The 27,819-nt window shown below is 46.0% G+C and overlaps 1 protein-coding gene across 4 annotated transcripts; it reads right to left on the reverse strand.

The window, feature by feature from the left end:
* Positions 1–959: 959 nt before the first annotated feature.
* On the reverse strand, positions 960–27,778 carry HPX (hemopexin). Of its 4 annotated transcripts, none has more exons than XR_010113326.1 (10): positions 21,169–27,778; positions 20,975–21,046; positions 20,673–20,794; positions 18,868–19,021; positions 17,952–18,164; positions 17,558–17,689; positions 12,377–12,507; positions 12,131–12,293; positions 8,720–8,897; positions 960–1,953 (listed from the first exon to the last, which is right to left on the reverse strand). XR_010113326.1 is itself a non-coding variant. In XM_063608085.1 (10 exons), the coding sequence occupies exons 1-10, from the start codon at positions 21,978–21,980 to the stop codon at positions 11,701–11,703; spliced, it is 1,344 nt and encodes a 447-aa protein (XP_063464155.1). In that variant the 5' UTR covers positions 21,981–27,778; the 3' UTR covers positions 11,540–11,700. The 4 variants fall into 4 exon arrangements, 2 of the variants coding, with proteins under 2 accessions (XP_063464154.1, XP_063464155.1); XR_010113325.1 differs by lacking the exon at positions 960–1,953 and adding an exon at positions 4,759–7,110; XM_063608085.1 differs by lacking the exons at positions 960–1,953; positions 8,720–8,897 and adding an exon at positions 11,540–11,960 and having other exon boundaries at positions 21,169–21,227; positions 21,943–27,778.
* Between the last annotated feature and the right edge of the window lie 41 nt (positions 27,779–27,819).

Here is a 27,819-nt window from a genome sequence, read left to right on the forward strand (position 1 = left end):
TTGTTTCATCCCCCTTTATTAGTCTTTTTTTTTAATTTATTTATTTTTATTGATCATTCTTGGGTGTTTCTCACAGAGGGGGATTTGGCAGGGTCATAGGACAATAGTGGAGGGAGGGTCAGCAGATAAACAAGTGAACAAAGGTCTCTGGTTTTCCTAGGCAGAGGACCCTGCGGCCTTCCGTAGTGTCTGTGTCCCTGGGTACTTGAGATTAGGGAGTGGTGATGACTCTTAACGAGCATGCTGCCTTCAAGCATCTGTCCAACAAAGCACATCTTGCACCACCCTTAATCCATTTAACCCTGAGTGGACACAGCACATCTTTCAGAGAGCACAGAGTTGGGGGTAAGGTCACCGATCAACAGGATCACAAGGCAGAAGAATTTTTCCTAGTACAGAACAAAATGAAAAGTCTCCCGTGTCTACCTCCCTCTACACAGACTTGGCAACCATCCGATCTCTCAATCCCTTCCCCACCTTTCCCCCGCTTCTATTCCACAAAACCGCCATTGTCATCATGGCCCATTCCCAATGAGCTGCCGGGTACACCTCCCAGACAGGGCGGTGGCCGGGCATAGGGGCTCCTCACTTACCAGTAGGGGCGGCCGGGCAGAGGTGCCCCTCATCTCCCGGACCGGGCGGCTGGCCGGGCGGGGGGCTGACCCCCCCCACCTCCCTCCCAGACGGGGCGGCTGGCCAGGCAGAGGGGCTCCTCACTTCCCAGTAGGGGCGGCCGGGCAGAGGCGCCCCTCATCTCCCGGACCGGGCGGCTGGCCGGGCGGGGGGCTGACCCCCCCCACCTCCCTCTATTAGTCTTTTAAGGAGTTTCACTGGGGTGAAAAAGAACCCTCTTCAACACACACAACACAACACACATCCCACACTGGACACAACTCCATTCCATCCATTGCAATGAATGACACCAACTACTGGCTTCCCAAGCCAGAAGCTTCAAAGTCATCTTTGAATATACTTTTATTTTACTTGTGGTAAATATAAATGTTTTAACTTTTTATTATGGCAAATTTCCAATATATACTAAAGTAAACAGAACAATATAATGAACCCTCATATACCTATCATTCAGTTTCAACAATTATGGATTCACAACCAATAGTTTATAATGATTTGACAAATGCCTATGATATATGAACCATGTATCAGGTCCCAAGCCAGGCCCTAGGGATCTAAAGACGAGTCAGATTTGACTGCATCTCACCTGGAGGAGATGACATCTGACCTGGGTTCTTGAAAGATGAAGAAGAATTACCCAGAAGAACAAAAGTGTCCTCATTCATTCATTGATTCATTTTCTTTCATCAAATAATTACTATGTATGAGGTACTGTCCTTGGTGCTAGCAACAGGTCAAGAAACAAGATACAGTTCCGTCTCTCATACAGCTTGAAATTTAACAGGGGAGAGAGACATTAAATATGTAATTAGGAATGTGATGAGTGTCTTGAAGGAGATGTACCGGGAGCTATGTGAGTGGGCTTAATTTGGCCTGGGAAGTTTAGGAGGCTTTCATAGGAAGTGACAATTCAGTGAGGGAAAGGGATGAAGGAGCTAGAGGTCAGCCAGGAGAAGAGAAAAGTATTCCAAGTAGCAGGAGAAATACAGGAAGGTCAGTATGGGTGTTGATATAGTTTGGATATTTGTCCCTGATCAAATCTCATGTTGAATTGTAATCCCCAGTGCTGGAGGTGGGGTCTGGTGGGAGGTGTTCAGGTCATAGGGGTGGATCTCTCATGGCTTGGTGCTGTCTTCCCCATGATGAGTGAGTTCTTGTGAGATCCGGTTATTTAAAAGTGTGTGGCATGGCCAGGCGTGGCGGCTCAGGCCTGTAATCCCAGCACTTTGGGAGGCCAAGGTGGGCAGATCAACTTGAGGCCAGATCAACTTGAGGCCAGGAGTTCGAGACCAGCCTGATCCACATGGTGAAATCCCATCTCTATTAAAAACACAAAAAAATTAGCTAGGCATGGTGGCGGGCACCTGTAGTCCCAGCTACTTGGAAGGCTGAGGCAGGAGAATTACTTGAACCCAGGAGGCGGAGGCTGCAGTGAACTGAGATCACGCCACTGCACTCCAGCCTGGGCAGCAGAGTGAAACTCCATCTCAAATAAATAAATAAATAAATAAATAAATAAATAAATAAATAAATAGTGTATGGCACCTCTCCCCCAACACTCTCTTGCTTCTGATCAGCCATGTGGGATGCCTGCTCCCACTTTGCTTTCTGCCATGAGTAAAAGCTTCCTGAGGACCCCCTGGAAGCCAAGCAGATGCTGGTGCTATGTTTCCTGTATAGCCTGCAGAACTGTGAGCCGATTAAACCTCTTTTTTTTTTTTTTTTTTTTTTTTTTTGAGACAGAGTCTCGCTCTGTCCCCCAGGCTGGAGTGCAGTGGCGCAATCTCAGCTCACTGCAACCTCCGCCTCCCGGGTTCACACCATTCTCCTGCCTCAGCCTCCCGAGTAGCTGGGACTACAGGCACCCACTGCCATGCCCAGCTAATTTTTTGTATTTTTAGTAGAGATGGGGTTTCACCGTGTTAGCCAGGATGGTCTCGATCTCCTGACCTCGTGATCCACCCGCCTTGGCCTCCCAAAGTGCTGGGATAACAGGCATAAGCCACCACACCTGGCCCTAAACCTCTTTTCTTTATAAATTACCCAGTCTCAAGTATTTATTTAAGCAACACAAGAACAGCCTAACAGGTGTGATAGTGGAGAATGGCATAAGATGAAATAGGAAGGTGGGAAAGTGCCAGATCAAGGAGGGCCTTATATGCTGAGCTAAGGGTTTGACCTTTATTGTAAGGGCAATGGAAAATCATGGAAGGGTTTGAAGCAGGAGAGGGGCATGTTCACACTCGCATTTTAGAAGATCGCCTTCAGCTCCTGAGGAAGAATAGATAGGAGGAAAGCAAAATTGGAAGAATGTAGACCAGTTAGGAAGCAAGAGACCAGGTTAAAGATGATGATGGCTTGGACTCTGGTGGTGGGACTAGGAATGGAGAAAATTGCATAGGTTTAATAAATATTCAAGAGGTAGAATTCCCAGAAATCAGTGATCAATTGGTTGATTAGCTATGGAATTGTAGATTTAAAAAATGACATCTAGATTTATTTTTGAGAAAATGAAAAAAAAAATCCAGAAGTATCACCCATTTACAGATAGCCCAGCAAAATATTTGTCTTCCCAATCTCATTGAGCAGGAAGGCTGCAGTATTCAGGGAAATCTCTTCAGGTAAGAAGGACATAGATTGCATGATGAGGTTGAAGGGAGGACTCTAATTAGCTAGGGATGCCCATGTGCAGTTCACATGGGCATCTTTTTCCTTATGTATTTGACCCGCAGGTGATCTTCCTGAATTCCTGATCTCCTCTGAGGTCTGCAAAGTCTCCTGACCAATGGGGAATCAACCTGTGCCTTTCACCCATCCTTTCCCTACTGTAATCTCTTCCCTCTTCTGATGCTTTCTATGGTGTGGGAGCAACCAATGAATAGCCTATGAGCCACCTCAAATGCTGCATTTGGTTCTGACCAATGTGGGTTCCTCTGAGGCAGCAGACTTTGAAAATTATTACCTTGGACCTATCAGGAAAAAATTGAATTATAAGCAAATCCATCTAGAGTCATTTACCAAGAGTAGTGGCTTTATGCTATTTGGTTTGGTAGTCTAGCTAATTAGAATTACTAGGCAGTTGGCACCCAAGTCACCTATATGAAAGTATAGAGCTTTCATCTCTATTAAAAGTAAAGACACTTCTGGAATGAAGGCAGCTTTATCCTCCACTATATATAAGTACTGCTTTGGTATTGTAATTTTTCTTATGATTGATCTGACACACCTCTTTTCTTCTTGATGGCGGTTTTCATTTGGAAAATCTATAAGGAATAAAGTCTTCCCACATGCTACATGAAGTGGAATTCCTAAGTCAAATTCAAGACCTGGCAAAAACTTTCTCAATCCAATACCCTTCTTCAACAGAACTATTCTTTTGTTTGTTTATTATGAAGAGATGGGGGTCTCACTATGTTGCCCCAGCAGGTCAGGAACTCCTGCACTCAAGCAATCTTCCCACTTTGGTCTCACAAAGTGCTGGGATTACAGGGGTGAGCAACAAAGCCTGGTTCAACAGGACTATTCCAACAACTACCTAGAAGAGTATAGAGTGAGAAGAGAAAAGGACTGAGAACTGAACTCTGGAATGCCAGTGTTTAGGAGCCAGCACAGAAAAAGACAGTCAAGAAGAAAGCTGAGAATTAGCAGAAGGGTAAGAGAAGGATCAGGAGAGAGTAATGTCATGGAAGAAATCCAAGAGAGGAAAGACTTTCAAGGGGGAAGAAGTGGTCAACAACATCAAATGCAGAAAAGATTTCCAATAAGGTCAAGGCAAAAAAAAAAAAATGTATCCTTTGAATTTGGCAACATGGAGGTTATGGATCCCCATGATTTGATCTGTATTAGCAGAAAATGAAGGCAGAAGCCACAATGCAATGAATTGAGCAAATGGAAAATGAAGAAGTAGAACAAATAAGTGCAGAGCCCCCTTTTGAGAAATTTGGAAGAAAGAATAGACAGTAGCTGCAAAGGTATGTGAGATTCTCCTACGTGAATCCTTGAAACAAAAAAAGATTCAGTTTTTGCAGTATGGAGGTGCCCCAAAAAACTAAAAATAGAGCTACTATGTGATCCAGCAATCCCACTGGTGGGTATATATCCAAAGGAACTGAAATCAGTATGTTGAAGGGATAGCTACATGCTCATGTTTATTGTAGCATTATTTACAATATCCAAGACATGGAATCAACTTAAGTGTCCATCAATGGATGAATGGATAAAGAAAATGTGGTTATAGACACAATGGAATAGTATTTCATCCTTTAAAAGTGGAGATATCCTGTATTTGTGACAACATGGATGAACCTGGAGGACCCTATGTTAAATGAAATAATCTAGACACAGAAAGACAAATGCTACATGATCTCATTTATATGTGGAATCTAATAAAGCTGAGCTCATAGAAGTAGACAGCAGAATGGTGGTTGCCAGGGGCATGGGGGTATGGGAGGGGCAGGGATGGAAGGGAATGGGGAGTTGTTGATCAAAGGGTACAGTGTTCCAGGTAGACAGGAGGAATAAGTTTCGAGATCTATTGAATAGCAAAAAGGCTAAAGTCAATAGCAATGTATTGTATATTTCAAAATAAAGAGAATAAATTTCAAATGTCTCACCATAAAAAATTATAGGTAGGGGAGGTGAGGGATATGTTAATTAGCTTAATTAATCTTTCCACATTGCATGCATATATCAAAACATCACATTGTACCCCATAAACGTATATTGTGATTTCCAATCAAAAATAGTATTAATAATAAAAAAGGAAATTGAAAAATAAAATGAAATTCTCTGGTAAAATGAATCAGGTAAAAGAAAATATTCTGTTTTGTCTTTTTAATAAAAAGATGGTAGAGACTTGAACATTGGGTGTAAACTACTAAAAGATATCAGTAGATATGATGAATTTGAAAAAAAAGAAAAAAGATGAGAGATCAGGAGATCCTGGAGGTGATGAGAGAGGGTTGGATCAAAGGCTCACGTAGGAAAATTGGACACCTTACCTTTACAGACTGAAGGGAGAGGGGTGAGGAGAGGGGTGCATGTAGGGCAAAAGGTGGGAGTAGTGTAGAGGTTGAGGTATTTAATACCTAGTGATATAAATTTTTTTTTTGAGATGGAGTCTTGCTCTGTTGCCCAGGCTGGAGTGCAGTGGTGTGGTCTTGGCTCACTGCAACCTCTGCCTCCCAGGTTCAAACGATTCTCCTGCCTCAGCCTCCTGAGTAGCTGGGATTAAAGGCGCCTGCCATCATGCCTGGCTAATTTTTGTATTTTTAGTGGAGACGGGGTTTCACCATGTTGGCCAGGCTGGTCTCGAACTGCTGAACTCGTGATCTGCCCACCAAAGTGATCTGGCCTCCCAAAGTGCTGGGATTACAGGAATGAGCCACCACGCCTGGCCAATATCAATACTTTTAAACTCTTTAGCTGAGGAAGAGAAGGAGGGTTGGATGGGGAACAAGAAAACCTTCACAAGATAAGTATTATCCCATCATGAACATCTGTTGTTGCCATTGTTATCTGCCCAGTAACCCTTCCACCTTTTATTGGTAATAGCACATCTGTTTTCTTGGGAGACCCATCCTCTCCCCACTCTTTGTCCATGTGGTTCAGATGGGAATCATCGTAGTCCCACAATCCACTTCAGTGGTACGTTCCTAACCCAGGACTGGCCTATCTAAGTTAAAGTGATCAATTCAGAGGTAGGCACATGACAAAATTTGAGCCAGTGAAAAATCAGATCCAGGAATTTTCCTGGAACTATTGGGCAAGAGGTGCTGATAGAACATAAGCCTGAGGGACAAGGTGCCATAAGGAAGGATGAACCTTCCTAAGAATGACGCTAACTCAAAGAAAGCAAAGCAAGGGATGGAGACAGGTGACTAACAATATCAACTTAACCTGTAGATTTACCTTTTCCATGAAGTTGAAATCTGCCCATAGATTTTTTTAGCTCTTTAAATCAATAAATTCCCTTTTTGTTTACATCACTTTAAGTTGGAATTTTTTTTTTTTTTTTCCCCACAGCATCTTGCTCTGTCGCCCAGGCTGGAGTACAGTGGCGCAATCTAGGCTCACTGCAACCTCTGCCTCCCAGGTTCAACTGATTCTCCTGCCTCAGTCTCCCAAGTAGCTGGGATTACAGATGCCTGCCACTACACCTGGCTAGTTTTTTGTATTTTTAGTAGAGACAGGTTTCATCGTGTTGGCCAGGCTGGTCTCAAACTCCTGACGTCAAGTGATACACCCGCCTCGGCCTCCCAAAGTGCAGGGATTACAGGCATGAGCCACTGTGCCAGCCTAAGTTGGGTTTTATTACATGCAACCAAGAGTTACAATGCATGTGAATACACGTAGCAGATATTGTCTATTGGTGCTCATTCCCACATCCACTTTTCTATATCTTCTCTGCACCGCCAGGGCTGGAAATCTGAAAACCACATTTCTCAGACTCCCTTGTCAGCTTGGCTCCAATTAGGTCTGAAGGGAAGAGAAAGGAAAAAGCCCTTTTGTTTCTGGCAGTGCCTCTGGCACCATCAGCAGCAGTGGTTCCTGCCTAGTGAAAGTGGAGGTGGTTGCATAGCATCAGTAATACAAACCCCAATAGCATCAGTAGCTAGTGCAGATTCATGGGCTCCAGCTTCTTGATCTTTGGATGATAACTTTCCTCCTATTTGTTCCTCTAAATCCAGATTAGTAGTAGCTTCCTGATTTTTGGGTAACTGCTTTCCCTGGTTATGTGTCTCCAAACCTTCTTGCAACTTTGTAACAAACTCCTTGCATTAAATCTCTCTCTACTTGGATATCTAGAGTGGTTTCTGTATTCTTATTGAACACTGATTGATACAACACACATTCTTATTTACATATCATATATATCCACACACATAAGAAGCTGAGAGGTTAAATTTCTCAAATCTAAGCAGAAAGTGGCTTGCCTGGGTTTGGAGCTCAGACATGTCTGATTTTAAAGTTCTCAAACTTCCTCTGACCTACAGTTGGTTTTTGTTGTTGATTTCTTTTTTTTTTTTTAATAGCTAGATGAAATAGAGGTTAAAGGGGGAAAAGAAATAAAAGTATTGTCAAGAAAGTTGTTCAAATAATTATTTTTTTAAAAAATAGAGACAGTTTTCCTTTGTCACCCAGGCTAGAATGCAGTGATGCAATCATAGCTCACTGTGACCTCAAACTTTTGGGTTCAAGTGATCCTCCTGCCTCAGCCTCCTAAGTAGCTGGGACTACAGGCACATGCCACAACACCTTGCTAATTATTTTTATTGTTTGCAGAGACCAGAGTCTTGCTTTGTTTCCCAGGCTGGTCTCGAACTCCTGGCCTCAAGTGATCCTCCCAATTTGGCCTCCCAAAGCACTGGGATTTAGGCATAAGCCACTGCACCTGGCCCAGATAATCAATGTTGATGTTTAATCTGGGTGGGAGAAAAATAGCTTTTAGGGAATGGAAGACTGTGACAGTAACAAAGTCAAAGAGCAGGAATGTGGGAGTGAAGTGAGGAGGCAGAAGGATAAGGGGCTGCACTCACAAGAGAGATACTGGAATTTGAGGAATTTCTTCAACAGGTGGACCAATTGTGAGTGATGAATAGGGTTAAAGTTTGGCCATAGTAATTGGGTAGCTGGTGTGGGGACATCAGTCTGCAAAGCCTTCAGCAACTGAGAGAACATAGGAGGCTGGTAGATGATGGCCATTGGAATAGTAGGGAGAATGATATGGCTTACATCCATGATGCTGAAGGAGAAGGCATTTAACAGCATGAAAAGGGGGAAAATGGTGCAGATGTGCTGATACAGCTTCCCATCCACTGGGGAAGCTACAGGGGAAGAAAGAGGGGCCCTGGGGTAGAGCCTGTTCTCAAGGCTGGAGGTAAAGAGGTAAAGACATAGAGATGTTTGTACATGTAAACGATGTATGTGTACATGTTTGTACATGTAAAAGACATAGGGAAGCTTGTTAGCCATGGAGTATGACTCTGAAAAGGTACCATGGAAAATCAAGGAAGAAGAAGCATGATGACGAACCAGGAAAAGGGGCCATAGAGCAGTTTGGAAGTGAGATTCCTCTTTCTCTCACCTTCAGATCCAATCCATCAGCGAGTCCTATAGACTGTGTCTTCTCAATACTTTTTATCAGCCCACTACTCCACCATTGCCATGTGTCCAGGCGCCATGATCTACCAGATTAGCCACAGCATCAACCTCCACAATGGTCTGCCCACATCTGCTGGGGTTTTCTTTCACCTGGTATCCACCTGCAGCAATCAGAGAAATCTTTCTCAAATGTAAATCTCATCACCTCACTTTCTTCCTGTCTAAAATCCCTCAGTAGGTCTCTATTGCTCCCAAAATAGACAATATCCATGCTTCCTAGACTGCCATGGAAGGCCTCCTGTGAACTGGTATGTTCCTGCCTCCCTCTCCAGTCTCATCTCACCAGCCCCTCACACATCCCCTGTACTCCAGCCCTGTGGGGCTGGTTGCAGTTTGCACCCCTTGTTGTCCCTTCTCTCCTTTCCTCTGCTCATAATGCTCCCTGGTATGGTAATGTATAGTTGGCAGTGAATACATATTTACTAAAGGAATTGCATAAATTTTACTCATCTTTAAAAATTGAACTAAGTGTTTATTATATACGAAGCCTTTCCTAACCCCTTCTTCATCCTAAGTATTGCTGGCTCCACTGTCCTTTGTATATTGAGTCTTCCGTCTTAGTATCTATCTCACTGTATTGCATTTACTTGATGCTTTTTCTGTGTTCCCCTCCTGACTGTGATAGAGCGGCAGATTCTTGAGGGTAGAATGGCATGCTGCTCTGCACATAGGTGATGCTAAGTGAATGAATGAAAGAAGTATAAGTTGGACCTTTTTATGGTCTGAATATTGGCATCTCCCCCAAATTCATATGTTGGAACCAAATGTCACTAATGTGATAGCATTAGGAGGGGGAGACTTTTGGAAGTGATTAAGTCACATGGGTTTCAACCTCATGGAAGGGATTAGTGTCCTTATAAAAGAGCCCAAAGGGAGCTGCTTGTCCCTTTTTCACCATGTGAGAACACAGCAAAAAGGTGCCATCTTTGAAGCAGAACAAGCACTCAGCAGACACTGAACCTGCTGGAGCCTTGATCTTGGACTTTCCAGCCTCCAGAATTGTGAACAATAAATTCCTATTGCTGATAGATTACCCACTCTAAGATATTCTCTTATAGCAGCCTAAATTGACTGAAACAAACCATTTCTGGGAGTTCCCTGGAGACAAGCTAGAGGATTCCCTGCAAGAGAACATGTGGGAGGAAAGGAGAAAGGGGAGACTTAGTACTCCCTGCCTCCGAAAACAAGAGAAAGTTAACCTTGGGTATCAGAGTTGTTGGATAACTGTTTAGACACCTCTAGGCTCCCTGGCATGATGCAGCAGTGGTCCCAAGTGTAGTGCATGAACTTGATAAGGACCAGACCTGAAACTCTGTCCTTGTCTCCACCCCTTAGACTAGCAGCCAACCCTGTGAGGGTAGCCATCCAAGACACCATTAGGAATGAATAGTAAAGCTCAAGGTGCTCCTAAGGAGTAGACCCACAACCCTGCTGCTTGGCCCCTAACCTCTGTTCTCAGCTCCAGTCAACTTCCTAGTTAGACCCTAATCTGAGACACTGTCCCCCAGCTCCCAGCCCTTTAGGCTGGAGCCACTCTATAGCCTGGCCTCCCAGTACAAAGCCTTGTGTGACAGTCAGAGCTTGTTAGCTACTACTCTACCCATCAAAGTCCTACGGAGCAAATGGCTGACAGGTTGGGAGGGGCTGACTCCAGATCACATGAGGCCATGAGCCACAGTCTGGGTCTACGTCCAGAGCCCCTTCCCAAGACAGTTCAAGGGATGGGTTTGAGTCTATATTCATTGTCACTGGAAGGTGGGTGGCATTGTGTCTATTTTACAGGAAAGGAAAATGAGGCTAGGACATGGAAGCTCAGAATAAGGGCCCTCTGCTGGAAACTCAGGCTATTTTTTGAGCCTGAAACAAGCCAGCCTCCAACCTCAGCTGGGTTGTAAAGGCAGTGGAGGAATAGGGCCTTGTCTGAGACATAGCTACCTATAGTCTAGGCCCAATTCCCAGTTAAACAGCCGTCAGCAAATTTGGAACCCAAAGCCTTCACCAGTTTATGACCAGAAAATAACCAAGCACTGCAACCTCCTTGCCAGTGACATTTGCTGGTCTAGATGGTGCAGATACCCAGGAGGCTAATTGGGTAGGCCAGATCCTCTGTGCCAGCAAAGCTCCTGAGGCTCCAGCAAGACTCCCAGGGACTGTGTTCTGGAAATGTGCTTCATGGTGCCAGGTCCCTAAATCATTCTTTCTTCTCTCTCTCCAGCTTGCCTCTGACACACAGCTGGTGTATTTCTGTTTCCCCACTTCAACTTCATTCCACTTGTCATGCCTAACTCATGGCAACACAAGCCATGAGTGGTGTTACTTGAATCACCCAGAACCATAATTTGAGGTCCCCCAGATTGGACCTCCTACCCCACAACTCTGAGCCAATCCTCTTTGCACATGCATAGTTGCCCCAGGCCCTGTTGTTTCTGATGCCTTGCGGCTGGGTTGTGGCCATCTACCAGCAAGTTGAATCAGAGTCCTAGCTCCACCTCTTACTTGCTGTATAAACTCAGCTGTTCCTCTTCCGACTCTGGTTCTCTTTCCCCCCACTATGTGTAGATAGTCTGCAAAGAGCTAGTTTATGATCTGGACTTAAGAATCATCTGCGCAGAGATAGGTTTGCCCCTTAGTGCTCCCCTCCCTTGTTTCTCACAGCTTTGTTTGAGCTCGACACCCTCAAAGGAGAAGTGCTAACTTTTCAACTCAAAGAAAGAAGATTGTTTCACGACCAAGGTCCCTTGATTCAAGTGAAGAAGCAATCTGTCTTTATTATGAGAAACTGGGGAGGTGGGGCCAGGCCAGAGTCATGTCAGAAGGCCCCTCAGTGAGAAGCGAAGAAGCAATCTGTCTTTATTATGAGGAACTAGGAGGTGGGGCCAGGCCAGACTCATGTCAGAAGGCCCCTCAGTGAGTGCAGCCCAGGAGACTGGTCACATTCTGGGGTTGCGGAAGGGCCTTGGCTGCATTCAGTTTCTCCACATCACTGTAGCAGTACAAATTGGGACCATGGATGAGGTACAAGCCGGGACCATTGGCGGAACATGAGTTAGGGCCAAGGGACTTTTCCATACACAAGGCTCCGTCCACCTTCTCATGGGGCCAAGGAAGCTCTGTCCACGTGGCTTGGGCTCCTGACTTCAGGTCCAGCCACCACAGCCGCCGTCCTGGGGAGAAGGCACCAAACATAGCATGGCTTCCATGTCATGGGGATCCTGACCTAGGCCTTCTCATGCCCTGGGGATCCTGACCTAGGCCTTCTCATGCCCTGGTGGGGATCTATGCCACAGACAGGTAGCAGAACAAGCTGCCCTTTAAGCACCCAGAAGCCCCTCACCTGCCATGATATGGAGCCGAGAAGACCCAGGGCAGATAAAGGCCGCATCCACAGAGTCCAGGATAATCCCATGAGGGGTCCCGACTTCCTTCTCCAGCCGCTTCGGATAACCGCTTACTAGGGTATAGCCTCCCTTTGTCAGGAAGACATATACCTGGGTGCCCTGGAGGACAAAGGATGGTAATAAATACAGAGTTGGATATGCTTGTCCCAGTCTCTACCTCAAGCCTCTCCCCCAATACACACCTGGACCAGATAGAGTTTTTCTTCCCAGGAAAAGGCAGCATCCACTGCTGAAGGACCCTGGGGCCACTGATGAGCAATGGGCCAGCTATGCCAGCCATCCCGGCTGGTGTCCAGACGCCAGTAGTGGGTCCCTGTGGAATACCATAGGTTGCTCTAGGGCCGCTGGCAGAAGCCCAGGCAGAGAAGAGGCTAGTGATGAATGCAGAAATGAGTCATGAGAGGGACAGAATGCATCCAGAGGCCAAGATGGAAGAGGCCAGGTGAGAAGGAGAAATAGAGCAAGACTTGGTCAGCAATGTTGGGCACTGTGCCCTGGTTGAAACTGGAATCAGCAGGTGCCTGAAAGAAAGGCAAGTGTGGAAAACAGTGGCTAAGTTTCCAGGTAAGGCCAACATCATGGGGTTGGCGGGCACTCCCTAAGGATTTCAGGTGTTCATGTACAGAGATGCAGTTATAGATAATGAAATACAGTGTCCAGAACTTAAATAGGAAGCACCACTTCTACTGAATGTTCTCACTCTGGCTGTGTTCTCCAGTCTCTCCCTATGAGGTGGTGGAAGAGTGAGGGAGTAGCTGGGCTAGCACCCCATTTTTCTTCTCCTCTTTTCACAACAACTTATTAAGGAATTATCTAGGCTCCCATTTATCTTTTTTCCTCAGTCCTCTTCAATTACACTTCTGTTTCCCTCAACCATTGAAATTGTTCTTATCCAGGTTGCTAGTATTCTCCAGTTTGCCAAATCTCATGGTCAATTCTCTGTTCTCATCTGACCCTACCTCTCAGGAGCACTTGACTGCTCACTACTTCCTTCTCCTTTAAATGTCTTTTTTTGGAACTTGGCTTCTGTGACACCTGACTCTCCCAGTATTCCTCTTATCTTTTTTGACTACTCTTTTCTTCAACCTGATATCTAAATATTGGAATCCCCTACTTTGGGCCTCTTCTATTCTCTCTCTACCTTCACTTCCTTGGTAATCTCACCTAGTCCAAGGGCTTTAAATGCCATCTATATGCTGATGACTTCCAATCTGTTCTCGTCAGCTCTGACTGACCTCTCCTTTGAGGTTTAGGCTCCAAATCAGCTGCCTACGTGACATGCTTATGGGGTGCCAATAGGCACCCAAAACCTAATATGCCCAAACTGATTTCTGCCCCCCACCAACACACACACTCCCTAGTCTTTCCCAATTTTAGAAAACAAAACCACCAGCCACTCAGTTGCTGAGTCCACAAAAGCTGAGTCATTCTTGAAGCCTCTTTTCCCTTCCCTACTCTGACTGATATCATTCATTCATTCATTTATTTAGAGACAGAGTTTCACTCTTGTTCCCCAGGCTGGAGTGCAATGGTGCAATCTCGGCTCACTGCAACCTTCACCTCCCAGGTTCAAGCGATTCTCCTGCCTCAGCCTCCCAAGTAGGCTGAGATTACAGGCATGTGCCACCATTCCCAGCTAATTTTGTATTTTTAGTAGAGACGAGGTTTCACCATATTGTTCAAGCTGGTCTCGAACTCCTGACCTCAGGTGATCCACTCGCCTTGGCCTCCCAAAGTGCTAGGATTACAGGGGTGAGCCACCACACCCGGCCTATCTTAGCTATTAGTTAATGCTGTCAGCTGTACCTCCAAAATATATCATGGTGATTCCTCACCACCTCTGCTGCTATCATCCTAGTCCAAGCGGTCATCACCTCTAATTTGGACAACTGCACGAATTGCTAGCTGGATTCCTTGCTTACATGCTTGTACCTTTATAACTTACGTTCCGCAAAAAGTCAGAGTGATCTTTTATAAAAAATGAGTTAGAATCTATCACAGCCCTGCTCAAGACTTTCTGATGACTCCCTTTTATGGTTGAAAACCCTTACCAGGTCTAGGTAACCTGGCCACTGCCGTCCCTGCCCTTTCAAGTCACCCACCTGCTCTTTCTCTGTGTTCCAGCCTCACCAGGCTTCCTTCTTGATTCCTTGAAGTATGTGCTGCTCACCCTCCCTAAAATGCTTTTCCTCCAGCACATCGTGTGGTTAATTCCTTCTCATCACTGAAGTCTCAGCTCAAAAATCATTTCTTCAGAAGACAGCCCTCATTCTCCTCACCTCTATCCCACTATCCTGTCTTATTTTCTTTACAACCCTTAATATTACCTAAAATTATTCTCTTTCTTCCTTTCTCTTTCTTATTGTCCTCTCTCACTTTAGCAGAGCCTGTCAGGGCAGGCATCTTGTCTGCCATGTTGACTACTGTATCTCAGTGCCTAGGACAATGCCCACTTCTTATCAGATGCTCAACAAATATTTGTTGAGTAAATACCTAGTGTTCTTGCTGCTACCACAAGTTCTCTTATTAGCCGTGTACTGAGTATACAGCGGTGACTGACATATCCACCTCCCCTGGGAGGTTTCCCACTGAAATTACCCTGCTCAGGAACCATATTTATTTTATTTAATTTATTTATTTTTTGAGACAGGGTCTCAATCTGTCACCCAGGCTGGATTGCAGAGGCACAGTCACGATTCACTGCAATCTCTGCCTCCCACACTCGAGCAATCCTCCCACCTCAGCCTCCTGAACAGCTGGGACTACCGGTGCATGCCACCACACCTGGCTAATTTTTTGTATTTTTAGTAGAGATGAGATTTCACCATGTTGCCCAGGCTGGTCTAGAACTCCTGTACTCAAGTGATCTGCCCCCCTCGGCCTCCCACAGTGCTGGGATTATAGGCATGAGCCACCACACCTGGCCCAGGGGCCCTATTTTGAGAACCAGAGCTATGCTGCTTTGTGCAATGAAGTAAATGATGAGTTCCCAACCCATTAATGTAGCCAATACATAGGCTGGCAATCAACCACTTTAATGTGGTGTGGTCTGAAAATATGGACTGGGCCATTCAGATTCCCTCTCTGGAAATCTTACTAGGAAAAAAGAGCAACTGAGGGAGGTATCAGTTGGAACTGAGACTGAAAGATCATGAAGTAGTGAGAAAGTGGAGAGAACATGATGGTCCACGTGCAAGCCAAAGTTGTGAAGAAGCAAAGAGAATAGATAAAAACCTATGAGGGGCCAGGCGTGGTTGCTCATGCCTGTAATCCTAGCACTTTGGGAGGCCGAGGCAGGCGGATCACCTGAGGTCAGGAGTTCGAGACCAGCCTGGCCAACATGGTGAAACCCTATCTCTACTAAAAATACAAAAATTAAATTAATAAATAGTACATTGTAACCCCCCCAAAAAATACAAAAATTAGCCAGGCATGGTGGTATGCGCCTGTAGTCCCAGCTATACGGGAGGCTGAGGCAGGAGGATCGCTTGAACCCAGGAGGCAGAGGTTGCAGTGAACCAAGATTGCGCCATTGCACTCCAGCCTGGGTGACAGAGTGAGACTCCATCTCAAACAACAGCAACAACAACAAAACTATGAGTCAGAGGAAGAAAAATTTACCAGTGAGAGGGGAGGGACTGCCCCATGCTGTAGCTGGGTCATGTTGGTGTTTTTACCAAAATAGTGCATTCTCACCTCAGCTAGGTATATATATATATATATGGGGTTTTGTTTGTTTTGTTTTTTTTGTTTGTTTGTTTCTTTTGTTGTTGTTGTTGTTGTTGTTGTTGTTGTTTTTTGAGACATGGTCTCACTCTGTCACCCAGGCTGGAGTGCAGTAGCATGATCATGGCTCACTGAAGCCTCGACCTTCCGGGCTCAGCCTCTGAAGTAGATGGGACTATAGGAACGCACTACCACACCCGACTAATTTTTATATTTTTTGTAGAGATGAGGTTTTGCCATGTTGCCCAGGCTGGTCTCAAACTCCTAGGCTCAAGCCGCTCAAGCAATCCACCTGCCTCAGCCTCCCAAAGTACTAGGATTACAGGCGTGAGTCACCACACCCGGCCTGGTTATTTTTAATATAAGGTGTTCTCTCCATGCTGTGTGCTCTCTCAACAGCTATGGAACATATATGACATTTTTCATTTAGGAGTTCGGTAGCATTCTCATTATGGCCACATGGCCTTGAAGTTCTGTGATCTCTAGATGGCTTGGTGTCTCTCTCTATTTCTGTGTGTTTCCTGTGGCCCTGTTTTCACAATCTCTCACTCACTCTCTCTCTCTTTCTGAATTCCACTTTGTCTGTGTGTCCTCCCAATGGGCTCCCACCATGGCTGTGTGTTCTCTTGATACTTATGTGTTCTTACTATGGCATATGTTCTCAGTTTAATGTTGTATTTTCACTACAGGTGTGTGTTTCATCTTAGCTGTATGTTCTTATTATAGTGTGCAATCCTGCTGTGGAGATTTGCTCTCCATGTGGTGATGTATTTTTCAACAGAACTTGATAGTCATAACTGGCCAAATTTGTCCAAGGGTCAGGAGCCAAAAAAATTTTGTGTGAAAAAAATATTTTCACGATTTTATATTCTTACCACTGTCCTAATTATACATATATCTCAGGTTGGATGTGATGTGGTTGCTCACTCCTCTTGGGGATATTCTGAACTGTGCAGCATGACTATTTACTGCCTGACTGAACTCAGAACAGCCCTAGGTATTATTAGATGGCTTTTACCAATTGATGCCACGGGTCAAGGGAGGGGTATCTCCATTGGCTACTCAGAGGAGAAACCTCCAGAGGCTAGTGAAGCCAGCCTCTAAAGGTCTAAAGTACCCAACACTTCTCAGCTGGTTCTCGGCAATGAGAACATCTCATCCCCAGGCAGTGCTATGCCCAGGGGTCTGGACATAGGAACCAGGAACCTGAAACAAGATGGAGTTCTGAGGATAAATCAGGGGGAGCCAGAGGACTCAGAAAGATATGCAAGAACAAAGGGAGGCAAGGAGGTACAGAGACACATAGAGGTCCAGGGAGCAAGGGAGAGCCAGAGGGCTCAGCAGGGCATTGAGCAAGGAGAACACAAGGAGTCATAGGGGCCCAGAGAGGTCCACAGGGGGCACAGCCATGGGAGTAGATAGTAGACAGGTAGATGAAGTTAGGGGCTTGGGCCATGACAGACAAGATTGAGAAATATGCCTCAGAGATGAGGGATGCAGAAGGGCATGCAGAAGGATGGGAACAGAGGGGACAAAATAAGTGACACAGTGATGACAATGGAGAAATGTGTCAAGGATGGGAGATACAAGTAAAAGAGATGTGAGAGCACATTGGGGGAGTTGGGGGCATCTCTCACCACTGAAGGCATAGGTGGCACCATGGTTGTCAGACGTCAGTGCAGACAAGACTAGATGTGGGCTACAGCGCATATACTCAGGGCCATGGTGGGTACTGTTCCCATGGCCAGTCCCATTCCTGTGTCCATGGCCTGGAGAGAGAAATGGGTGAGGAGAACACAGAAGGAGGCCAGAGGTCAGAGTGAGGTCCAAGGTAGAAGAGATGGCTGGGGTTAGTGGGGTGTGGGTTTCCCCATATTAGGGCAATGGGAAAATCCAGAATGGAAATGGGGCTAGATTAAGGGCCAAGGTGTCGCAACACAGAGTTAAAGTGAGAGCTAGGACACGTGAGATCCACAAGCTCAGGGAAAGTGGATGAATTCTGACAGGTCTCAAGTGCTAGGGCTTTCTCACCTCTGCCAGGGCAGGGCATGAAGTAGTCTCGGACATCCCGCGGGTACCTGGGAGGCACCTCTCCCCTGACAGGGTCGAAGCGCAGGAATTGGTTACCCTGGAAGCAGTAGTAGCGGCCCAGCCATCTCAGGGCAGAGGAGCAGTTCCCAACAGCTGGCCAGGAACGCTCCTTCATGGTTCCCGTAGCCAAGTCCCAGAACCACTCGCGGTCACCTTTGTCCAATCAATCAACAGGTATTTGGTGAGACCGGGTTATGCCCTCCTTTGTGCTTTCTCTGGGTCCCAGGATGGGCCAGATAATGGTACTGACCACATGGAGCTCACTGCCATCAGAGAGATGGCTAAAGGAGGGTGATCATACACCAAAATTCAGCAGCAAAACACACAGGATCAGCTCAGCAAAGGCAGTGGGGAGAGTCTGGGAAAACTTCCCAGGGAAGATGATACTTAAAGTGAAATCTGAAGTAGGAATTAAAAGGCACACAAGGAGAGATGGAACCCCAGAGAGAGGAAAGATTCCAAAGCATGGAGCAAACTGAGTGTACAGAGAATAGCATAGGGTTTCTGGAGCTTAGTGTTAAGGTAAAGGTATAATAAAAGTCAAAGCTGAAGGGCCAATAGGGATTTGGCCATGGAGAGACTTGTATGTAAGACTAAAGAGGGTAGATTTGTCCTAAGGGTCATGGGGAACAATGAGGGACTATTCACACAGAATTACACACAGTTGCCTTCACCAGAATGACTTCCTCTCCTTCCCTCACGTGACCTCTAGACCATACGTGGCTTCTCTATTTCCCTTCCTTAAAAAGCCACATAGTGGCTCCACCACCACCATCACTACCACTATCACCATCACTACTGGCATCACTACCAACCCACCACTACTCCAGGTTCTTGGATTCCAGCCTGGACTGACCTTGGAAGAAGAGGACGCCTTCAGCTTGACATTCTCCACGGTGACATTCCACAGCTGCATCCAGTGGGGATGGGATTCCAGGAAATTCATCTTGGAGCAACTTTGGGTATCCTTTCTCCTTCTTTTCAGGAGGGTATACCCAGACTTTGTCCCCCTGCATTCAAAAGTACTCTCTTTTTGACTGTGCATCCCCAGATACTGCCACTCTGCATTTACACACATTTTTTATCTACTGTGCTTATACGATATCCTCCTGTGGCCCTACACATTCTCAGTCCATCTGTGGACAACAATGTGCTGTCCTTTTGCACATTACACACTCTCAGTTTGTGCAAATCCAGTCACTATTACTATAACACACACGCCTCTAGCTCTGTACCCAGACACTCCTGTGGCACATTTATCTGCAACACTATCAGTGTTGACAAACATATCCACAAATGTTCATCCTGCAATCATCCATACGTTATTTCTTCATTCATTTCTTCATTTATTTATTCATTCATTCATTCAAGAAACAGTCACTGAATAACTACTATATGCCAGGCATTGTGAGAGGCACTGAGGATGACAAGACTCTGTCTTTCACTTCAGGAAGTTCACTGTACAAAAGCAGAAAGGACTCCTACAATCCTAGCCATGCAACTACCAAGGTGTAGTGTAAAGAGTGCACTGAGAATATAGACAGAGTGCCTAAGTCTGCCTAGAGAAGTTGTGGAAGGTTTCACACCAAAGAGGAAGCATTGGGCCCAAGAGCTGAAAAATCAGCAGGAATTTTCTAGGTTGACAAGTGAGGAAAGGGTGTTACCAGCAGAGGGAGCAGCATGCAGAGCCCAAACATGAGGAAGCAGTGTGCTCCAACCTCATGTAGATTCGTATGGCTGGCACACAGTGAATGTGGCAGGGGAGGAGATAAACCTGAGAAGATAACCAAGGCCCAGATCATGAGACCCTGTGTGCACTTGGTTTGTAGTAATCAGGCACATTTTGGGGTCATTTACTGAAACAGGAAACACAGGAGGAAAGCTTGGTTTGTAAAGAAGATGCAAAGCTTAGTTTGGGGGATGCTGAATTTTAGGTGCCTGTAGAACATATAATTGGAAAGAGATGTCTGGAGCTCAGAAAGTAGATCTAGATCCAGTGTCCACAGCATAGATATTCCTCAGAGCCAAGGTGATGGTTGAGATCACTGAGGGAAGGTATATGGAAAGGCTAGGATGGATCCCCAAGGAACATTAGGGAACTGGTTGAGATAGAATGAGACATTTGAGAAGAGAGAGAAAAGAGGCAGGAGGGAAAACAAAGCCGACAGTCAGGACTTCCCCAACCACACAGCACCTTTGGCAAGGTAGGAAAAGGCACCCCTTCCTCTGAGCAGACACAGCCTGGGTCACATGGGACTTGGTGAGCACAGCAGACTGGATTTCATGCTCCACATGCTCTTCTAGCCAGGTGCCATTGTGTTGGGAACAACTTGCCTTGCCCTATGAAGAGGACTTGATACAGGGTCATGGAAGGCGAGGGAAGAAATTGCCAGAGAAAAAAAGCATGGCCAGCAGTGTGAGGTACAGAAGAGTGGTGTAGAACTAAGACTAGGACTGAAGAACAGCCACTGGATGGTGCACCTGCCAGGCCCACATGCATGCACACTCCCTTAGCCCAAGCTTTTACAGGAAAGGAGGGCACATGGGAAAGAAATCTGCTACCTATTGCTATGGGCTCCATGCCAAGGCCATTTGGGGGAAGGGTCCCCAGTGTCGATTCCAGCCCTTTCCAGCCTGGCCCTGATTTTGGCCCAGCAGTACCTTGATCAGAAAGACACTGTTGTGACCTTGACGGAATGCAGCATCCACAGGGCTGGGGAAATTCTTCCATCTCTCTGAGATTAACTCCCGGTCCCATTTGTGACTCTTCCACACAAACTCCCCTGAAAAAACCCACACTCACTGAGGGGCCCAGTGAGAAACCTTTGACCTACTGAGATAGCTTGAGAGAAGCTGTCAATGATACCATCAGATAATTCCTAAGACCTCCCACAGACAGGGACACCCTTTGTGAAGGAGAGTAAGTCTAAGGTCCTAAACGCCCTAACCTCAGTCCCTCCTACCTTTAAAAAACAGCATGGTTCCATTGTCATCCAGGGTGGTAGCATCAAAGCTCCAGCCATCTGAGCAGCGTTCTGGGGTGGAGGTAGGGAGATGGCAAAGTAAAAAACAAAACAAAACAAAAAAAAAACAGAAGGTGATAAAATGCAGAGACACAACCAGACAGATAGACAGACTTAGGGAGTCAGGGCCTCACCAGTCACGTCTGGGTCTGGCTTGGTCTCGCCTTCAGCAACATTCCCATGGGCACTAGTCCTAGGGAGAACAAAATAGTTATCTTGATCCATTGGGACCGATCCCTTTCCCATAGCCCCTGACCCCAAATTTGACCGAGGCCTAAAAACTGGCCCTACCTTACCCTAGCCCAGAACTCAATCCTTCACTTCTAGTCCCAGCTTTACTCACGGAGGAAGAGGGTTGGCAATGGCCAGAGACCAGCATAGGCTCCACAACCCCAGTGCAACGGGTGCTCCCAGTACCCTAGCCATGCTGAGCTGCAGAGGCCACAGGACAGCTCTGGGTGACCAGTTGAACTCCCTATATAGAGTTGGCAGCAGCACCACCCCCACCTCCAACTCTACTGGGAATGTGCTGTCTCCCAGGACTAAGCCAATATTGGCTGATTACATCACTGCAAATAAGGTCAGGGTCTGGACAGAAATCTGAATCCAAGACTCCTTTTTCCCGGCAGCTGCCCCCCAACCCCCTTCAGCAATTTTCAAGCAGTAACTGGGCTACACTGCTGACGTCCAGCTGTGACTCTCACACTGGCAATGGGTCCAGGCGTCCATAAGTCAGGGAAGTGAGTAGACTGAGGATCACCTTTTGTGATTGAGTTTATCTCCACAGTGGGGGAGGTGAGAAAAGGAGGGAACTAATATTGCTGTGTACTGTGTCAAGCCCTGCTCTAAGGCAGCTAGAGACAGCAATACTTACTACTTTTAGTAACCACACACACAGATAAACTTACTTAGAAATACTCAGAGGACAGCTTTTTCCAAGCTTCATCAGGGACCTTTCTGGGGCATGCCCAAGCCTCTTCAGCTTTACCCTTGGGCTAGTGAGTCTGGGGACAATAATGTCTCACTGTTGTCAAATGTCCCAGCCCCATGCCCAGCCTCTCGCCTTCCCTGACTGGCAAAGGGCTTTGCAAAAAGTGCCTGGAAGTGAAGGGTTGACAGTAATGAGGCAGAAACAGGAGGTGTCTCTCTTCCAGAGAGCACCACCACTACTAGTAATTAGTCTTTCTTGGTAGTTTCCACCTTGGGGGAAAAGCTTTATTTAACCAACCCAGAACAAATAGAACTGTAACTGGAATTTCACAATATTTATAGCTGACTCCTGCTTAAATGCTACCTTCTCAATGAAGCCTTTCTTGACCACCTTATCTAGCCATTTCAGACCCTTGCTTGTTTTATTTTACTTACTAAAACTTGAAATTCTTTCATCTGTCTACTTATTTGGTGATGGTTGTTGTTGCTTTGCTTTGTTTTGCCTGTCTTGTTTACCATTATATATCCCTGACTCCTAAAATAGTGCCTGGCATATAAGAGTTGTTCCAGAAATATTTGTTGAATGAAAAAAATGCAAAAATGCATTTCAAGTACTGAGTAGTGTTGCTAGTGTTGCAGCCAAATTTCTGACAATTTCCCCGCCTCTAGGGTAGGAGAATATTAGGAATTGGGGGTAGGTTATGGTAGTAGGCATAATGAGATCTAGGAGTCACAGACGCCCTTTATCTGACAGTCCTGTTTCTCTCTCCAGTGTCTCAGCCCCACATCCATCTCTTCCTGGGATCTCACCTGCTATCCTCAGTACTTCCTGGGCCCACTCCCAAAGCTGCCCCATTTCTATGTGAGATTTGCCCAGTGAGTCAGAAAAGAATTATGGGCAGACTCAGCTATGGGCCAGGATGAAGTTCCAGGACCCCTGCTCCCTAGCCAAGGCTGAAAGGGCCCTGATCCCTCACAGATGGCTCCAGACCCCTGACAGTCCCATATATAATCTTACCAAAAGTCTCAGATCCCTTTTCTACCCTGCGAAGTTTCCTTCCAACAGGAAAACACATATTCCGGAACTTCTGGAACAACATGTCACCAGGCCTCTGCCATCAGGCTCAATGTCCTCTCCTGACTTACGAATGAAAATGTGCTGTGAACATCATTCCCTCCTCATAGGTCAGTGGGCAAGGCTGGACTCTCTGAGTCCTTGGCAGCCTGGGCAATGCCATCACTGCTACAGCCAATGTCTCATACTCACCTTCTCCCCATTGCAGGGCATGTCTTCTTTCTGGGTGTTGGGCAATGGGAGCCACTATTCTAAGGCTCCCCCTCACCTTTTCTTTCCCTCTCAGCCTCTGAAACCTTATATTCTCCCTCCTGAGCACCCCATGATCCTCCATCAGGAATTTCCTCAACAACTTGTCTTCAGCTGTCAGAACCCTGTCTGAATCCTACAGATTTTGCTGGGCCTGCCTGGGGAGAGGGAAGCTTTCACCCCAAGAAACAAACACCCCACAGAAAACCCATAGTGAGAGTCTTCAATAGTCCTATTAGCAGGGCCTTGCACTGACTTGCCAGTCCAAGGGTGCAGTCTCCTTCTGGCCTAACAGGGCTGTCTGAGGGCATACAGCACATATACTGGATGATCATTTTTCAGCTTGACCCCTTCCCCACACACCTGGTGTGGTCCCCCTCACAGCACCCCTGGATCCATCTATCCCAGAATACTACTTTATGGTCCCTTTTCCCTGTTGCTTCCTAATTCACCTGTGTACCCGAGAATGGCTTAGAAACCATTACTGGATCCTCCTGCTCCACCCAGGGACTAGGCCAGCAGAGTCATCTGCACTGCAGGCAGTCCAGGTCGAAGTTCAAGTTTTGGGCAGGAGTTGAAAGTAGAACATTGTACACATTTGGGAACCCAGGGCTGTGGATATGTTGGCCACCCTGGTGTTGGTCACAGGGTACAAGCCAAGACTTCTCAGGGTAGTCAAGACTCAGCAGCCTTGCTTCTCTTCCCCTCACTACAGGAGGCCCCTTCTGTGGGTCCTGGGTCCTTCCCAGGCTTCCTGCTGGGGCTGAGGAAAGAAGCTTGTCGGTACTTGGGCCTGAGCACCCCCTGCAGGCCGCAGGAATCAGTGCACTCCCGCCCTTCAACTAGAGGCCAGAGCCCAGGAGTTTTTCCTCTCTGAAACTAGCTCTCCACAGCCTTTGTCCCACACTCCTCTCAGCCCTGGCTGTGCATCCTTAGTGGTACGCACCCTTCTATGCTTCTTTCCCTTCTTCTGCAAACCTTACTGCCCAGAGTGGATTTGGGGACCTCAATCTCTTGCTTCTCTGGGAACTCGAGCCCAGAGAAATTCAACCATCTCTTTTCCTGGGTAGTCTTCTCTATCCTCCTAACCAGCAGCTTTTTTACTTCTCCCAGAAGGGATCTGAACACGAACCTGCAAATGTTTGCAAATGACAGAGCTTCCTCCTGCATTGCCAAGAGCCAGATGTAAGCTGGACACTGACCCACTGTCCCTTGGAATGGCTATGTCTATGTCCAGCCTGCTCTGCTGTTGATATGAGTTCTCTGACCTTAGCCATTTCTCCTGGGCCCACTGAGTGCTAGGTGTGCTGGGCCTGAAGTCTGTGGCTGTATACTCCAGGGAGCAGGAACTGAATGTCTCCTTTCCTCGGGGGTAGGAGGCTTAGGGATAAAGCTCCAGGCAGCCAAAGAGCTTGCTGATCCCAGCTGACCCCTCCTCTTGCTCAGTCTGTCTATAATGGGCCTTAGTGCTATATATATATATATAGCACGTATATAGCACTTGCTATGGTTTGAATGTTTCTGTCCCCTCCGAATTAATGTGTTGGAAGCTTAATTCCCAATGTGCCAGTGTTTGGAGGTGCGGCCTCATGAGAGGTGTTTAGGTCATGAGAGCTCTGCCCGATGAATGGATTAATGCTGCTATAAAAAGGGCTTTCAGAAGTGGATTCTCTCTCCTCTGCTTTTCTGCCACGTGATGAACAGCATTTGTCTCCTCTAGAGGATGCAGTGTTCAAAATGCCATCATAGAAGCAGAGACCAGGACCTCACCACACACCAAACCTGCTGGGCACCTTAATCTTGGACTTCCCAGCCTCCAGAACTGTGAGAAATACATTTTTGTTCATTATAAATCATCAGTCATGGGCATTTTGTTATAGCAGCACAAACAGACAAAGGTAGCACTATGAGTCCCGTTTTACGAATGAGGAAGCCAATATTAGGTATCTTAGCCAAATCACATTGCTAGCAAGTGGCAGAGCCATGATTTAAACCCTGGGTGCCTGACTCCTAGGGGTGTGTTCCTACAAGGATAGTGTGTTCTTATCAAGGGGTTTGCTGGTAAATATTTAACAACTGCTCTCTAGGGGGAAAAAGCACTGATTTGTAACATTTGCAGATTTTTGTGATATAAATACTCCTACTATGGCCAACTTTAAGCTACCGACAAGACATCACCAAATGTAGAGTTGGGAAGGGATGTACAGTAACACACTGCATACAATATTCCTACCATACAGATATGATAGATATAAATAATCACAAGAGCACAGGGGATAGTAAAATGTAGTAAAATAATTAGGAAGTAATTACTTTTAAGTACTGATTATCTTTGGTTTTAATAGAATGTATTTAAGTTTATATAGTTTGATTTTTAATAATAGCTGTGTTTTAACAACCAGCTCTCAAAATTCTAAATTTGACAATCAGCTCTCATGAGCCAGCTCCAGCACCCCACAGTCTACCATGCTGCCTTTGTGTACAGGACAAGGATCCTACCTGCTTTAGTCACTGCTATGTCTTCAGCACTGAGAACATGCCTGAAATACTGTATGTATTTAATAAATATTGAATCCTATTATTCCTACTTCCTAATTATGCATAAAATCTGTCCATTTCTCTCTGCCTCTTTAGTAATGCAAACACCACCTTTTCTTGTGTGACCATTGAAATAGCTCCTCTACAACACATTCTTTATAACAACCACAGTGATCTTTAAAAACGTATCTGAGATCACCTTATGCTCCTGCTTAAAATTGTTTCTTGAAGTCAGTTGTAATTTTTTTTTTTTTTTTTTTTTTTTGAGACAGAGTCTCACTCTGTCACCCAGGCTGGAGTGCAGTGGCACGATCTCGGCTCACTGCAACCTCCGTCTCCTGGGTTCAAGTGATTCTCCTGCCTCAGCCTCTCGAGTAGCTGGGACTACAGGCGCCTGCCACCACACCTGGCTCATTTTTTGTATTTTTAGTAGAAACAGGGTTTCACTGTGTTAGCCAGGATGGTCTTAATCTCCTGACCTTGTGGTCTGCCCACCTTGGCCTCCCAAATGCTGGGATTACAGGCGGGAGCCACTGCACCTGGCTGAAGTCAGTTGTAATTCTAATGTATACACAGTCTTCAAGAGGAACAGTTTGGAGAAGTTGAATTGTTTTCTGATTTTCTTTCTCAATTCTCTTCCTACCCCACAGAATCACTGCCCAGTTTAAAGTTTGTTTCACAGGGTATCCCTTTCATCCTTATCACTTAAACTTTTCAGTGGCTTACTGTCATACTCCAGACCAAATCCAAGCTCTTTATCTTAGTTAAATGATCCAAGTCAGGCCTAATTCTCCAAACTTGTTCCTTTCCTCTCTCCTTCCACCCTCCTTCCTCTCCAGTCACCCTGGCCTCCTTTCAGATTCTCAAACACATCAAGATCTCAACCCCTCAGGACGTTTGTACCTGTTTTTCCTTTGTCTGAAAATCTCTATCTCCTTTTCTTAACACAGCTAGTTCCCTACCCACCCTGCTCCAACCCTACAGGTCACTGCTTAAAGAGACTTTCCTTGTCCACTCTATTTAACACTATATTCTCTATCATTGTATTCTGTTCATTTCCTTCACAGCTTGAACTCAAATTGTTATTACACATTTAGTTCCTTCTTGCTTACTTGTCTCCCTTCTCCACTAGACTATAAGCTTAATAAGGGCAGGGACCATTTCTCTGTATTCCCAGGGCCCATTACTCTGTCTAATATTAAGTGCTCAACAAATACTTGTTCAATAAATAAATGAACCCGCAGACCACAAATGGCCATAGGGCTGTTCTGATCACCAGACAGCCCTATATGAGCAAAGTGTGAACTCTTGCAGGACCACAAAATAACATTCTGACAGCAGGGGCTTTGCTGTGACCCCCAAATCTGTGACAATCATTCCAGACTTGGCCTCCACTGTCAGGCACTACTTTCATCTACTTGGCCCCAAGGCCTGAATTGGAAAGAAAATGCCCACCACGGCTGGATTTAGAAGGAACAGAATGACTCCACCTTGATGTACCTTTTCCATGGCATGGGAAGACTACCTAATCTGAATCTATGGAAATCAGCCCTAGCAGCCTGTTCTTGGGCTAGCAGAAGAGCCATTTGCAGCATCCCACCCAAGGAAGGTCACCCTTACTGCCTTTTTATTCCCCTGCTACTTTTAGGTGTTCACAATGTAAACATGTGACAGGTTGAGGGCTGGAAGCTTTGAGTTTCCATTCTGTATTACTTCTGGTGCCTTGCTCAAGATAGGGGTGCAGAAAAATAGACCATCACCTGAGAGCTCTCAGGGAGGACTCCACTGGTGCTGAGCGACTGATAATTGAGCACACCATCTCGGCTGGCCAGGGCATGGGCTTAGGCAATTCCACTCACAATCAGAGCCAGAGGGGCAGGCTCCATAAGAGCACCTGCACTAAAATCTTTAGGGAGCTCATCTGTCCCTCCACCTATCTATCAGGTTTCTTTTTTTTTTTTTTTTTTTTTTTGAGATGGAGTTTTGCTCTTGT

This window comes from Pan paniscus, chromosome 9, assembly GCF_029289425.2.
Source record: "Pan paniscus chromosome 9, NHGRI_mPanPan1-v2.0_pri, whole genome shotgun sequence".
Lineage (NCBI taxonomy): Eukaryota > Metazoa > Chordata > Mammalia > Primates > Hominidae > Pan > Pan paniscus.

Coding starts and splice junctions, on each gene's coding strand:
- HPX (XM_063608084.1), bottom strand. CDS start 21,280: ATGGGAAAGGGATCGGTCCCAATGGATCAAGATAACTATTTTGTTCTC. Junction 19,022..20,672: donor ACAGTGTCTTTCTGATCAAG/GTACTGCTGGGC, acceptor TTTTGAATGCAG/GGGGACAAAGTCTGGGTATA. Junction 12,294..12,376: donor AAAAACTCTATCTGGTCCAG/GTGTGTATTGGG, acceptor TTTGTCCTCCAG/GGCACCCAGGTATATGTCTT.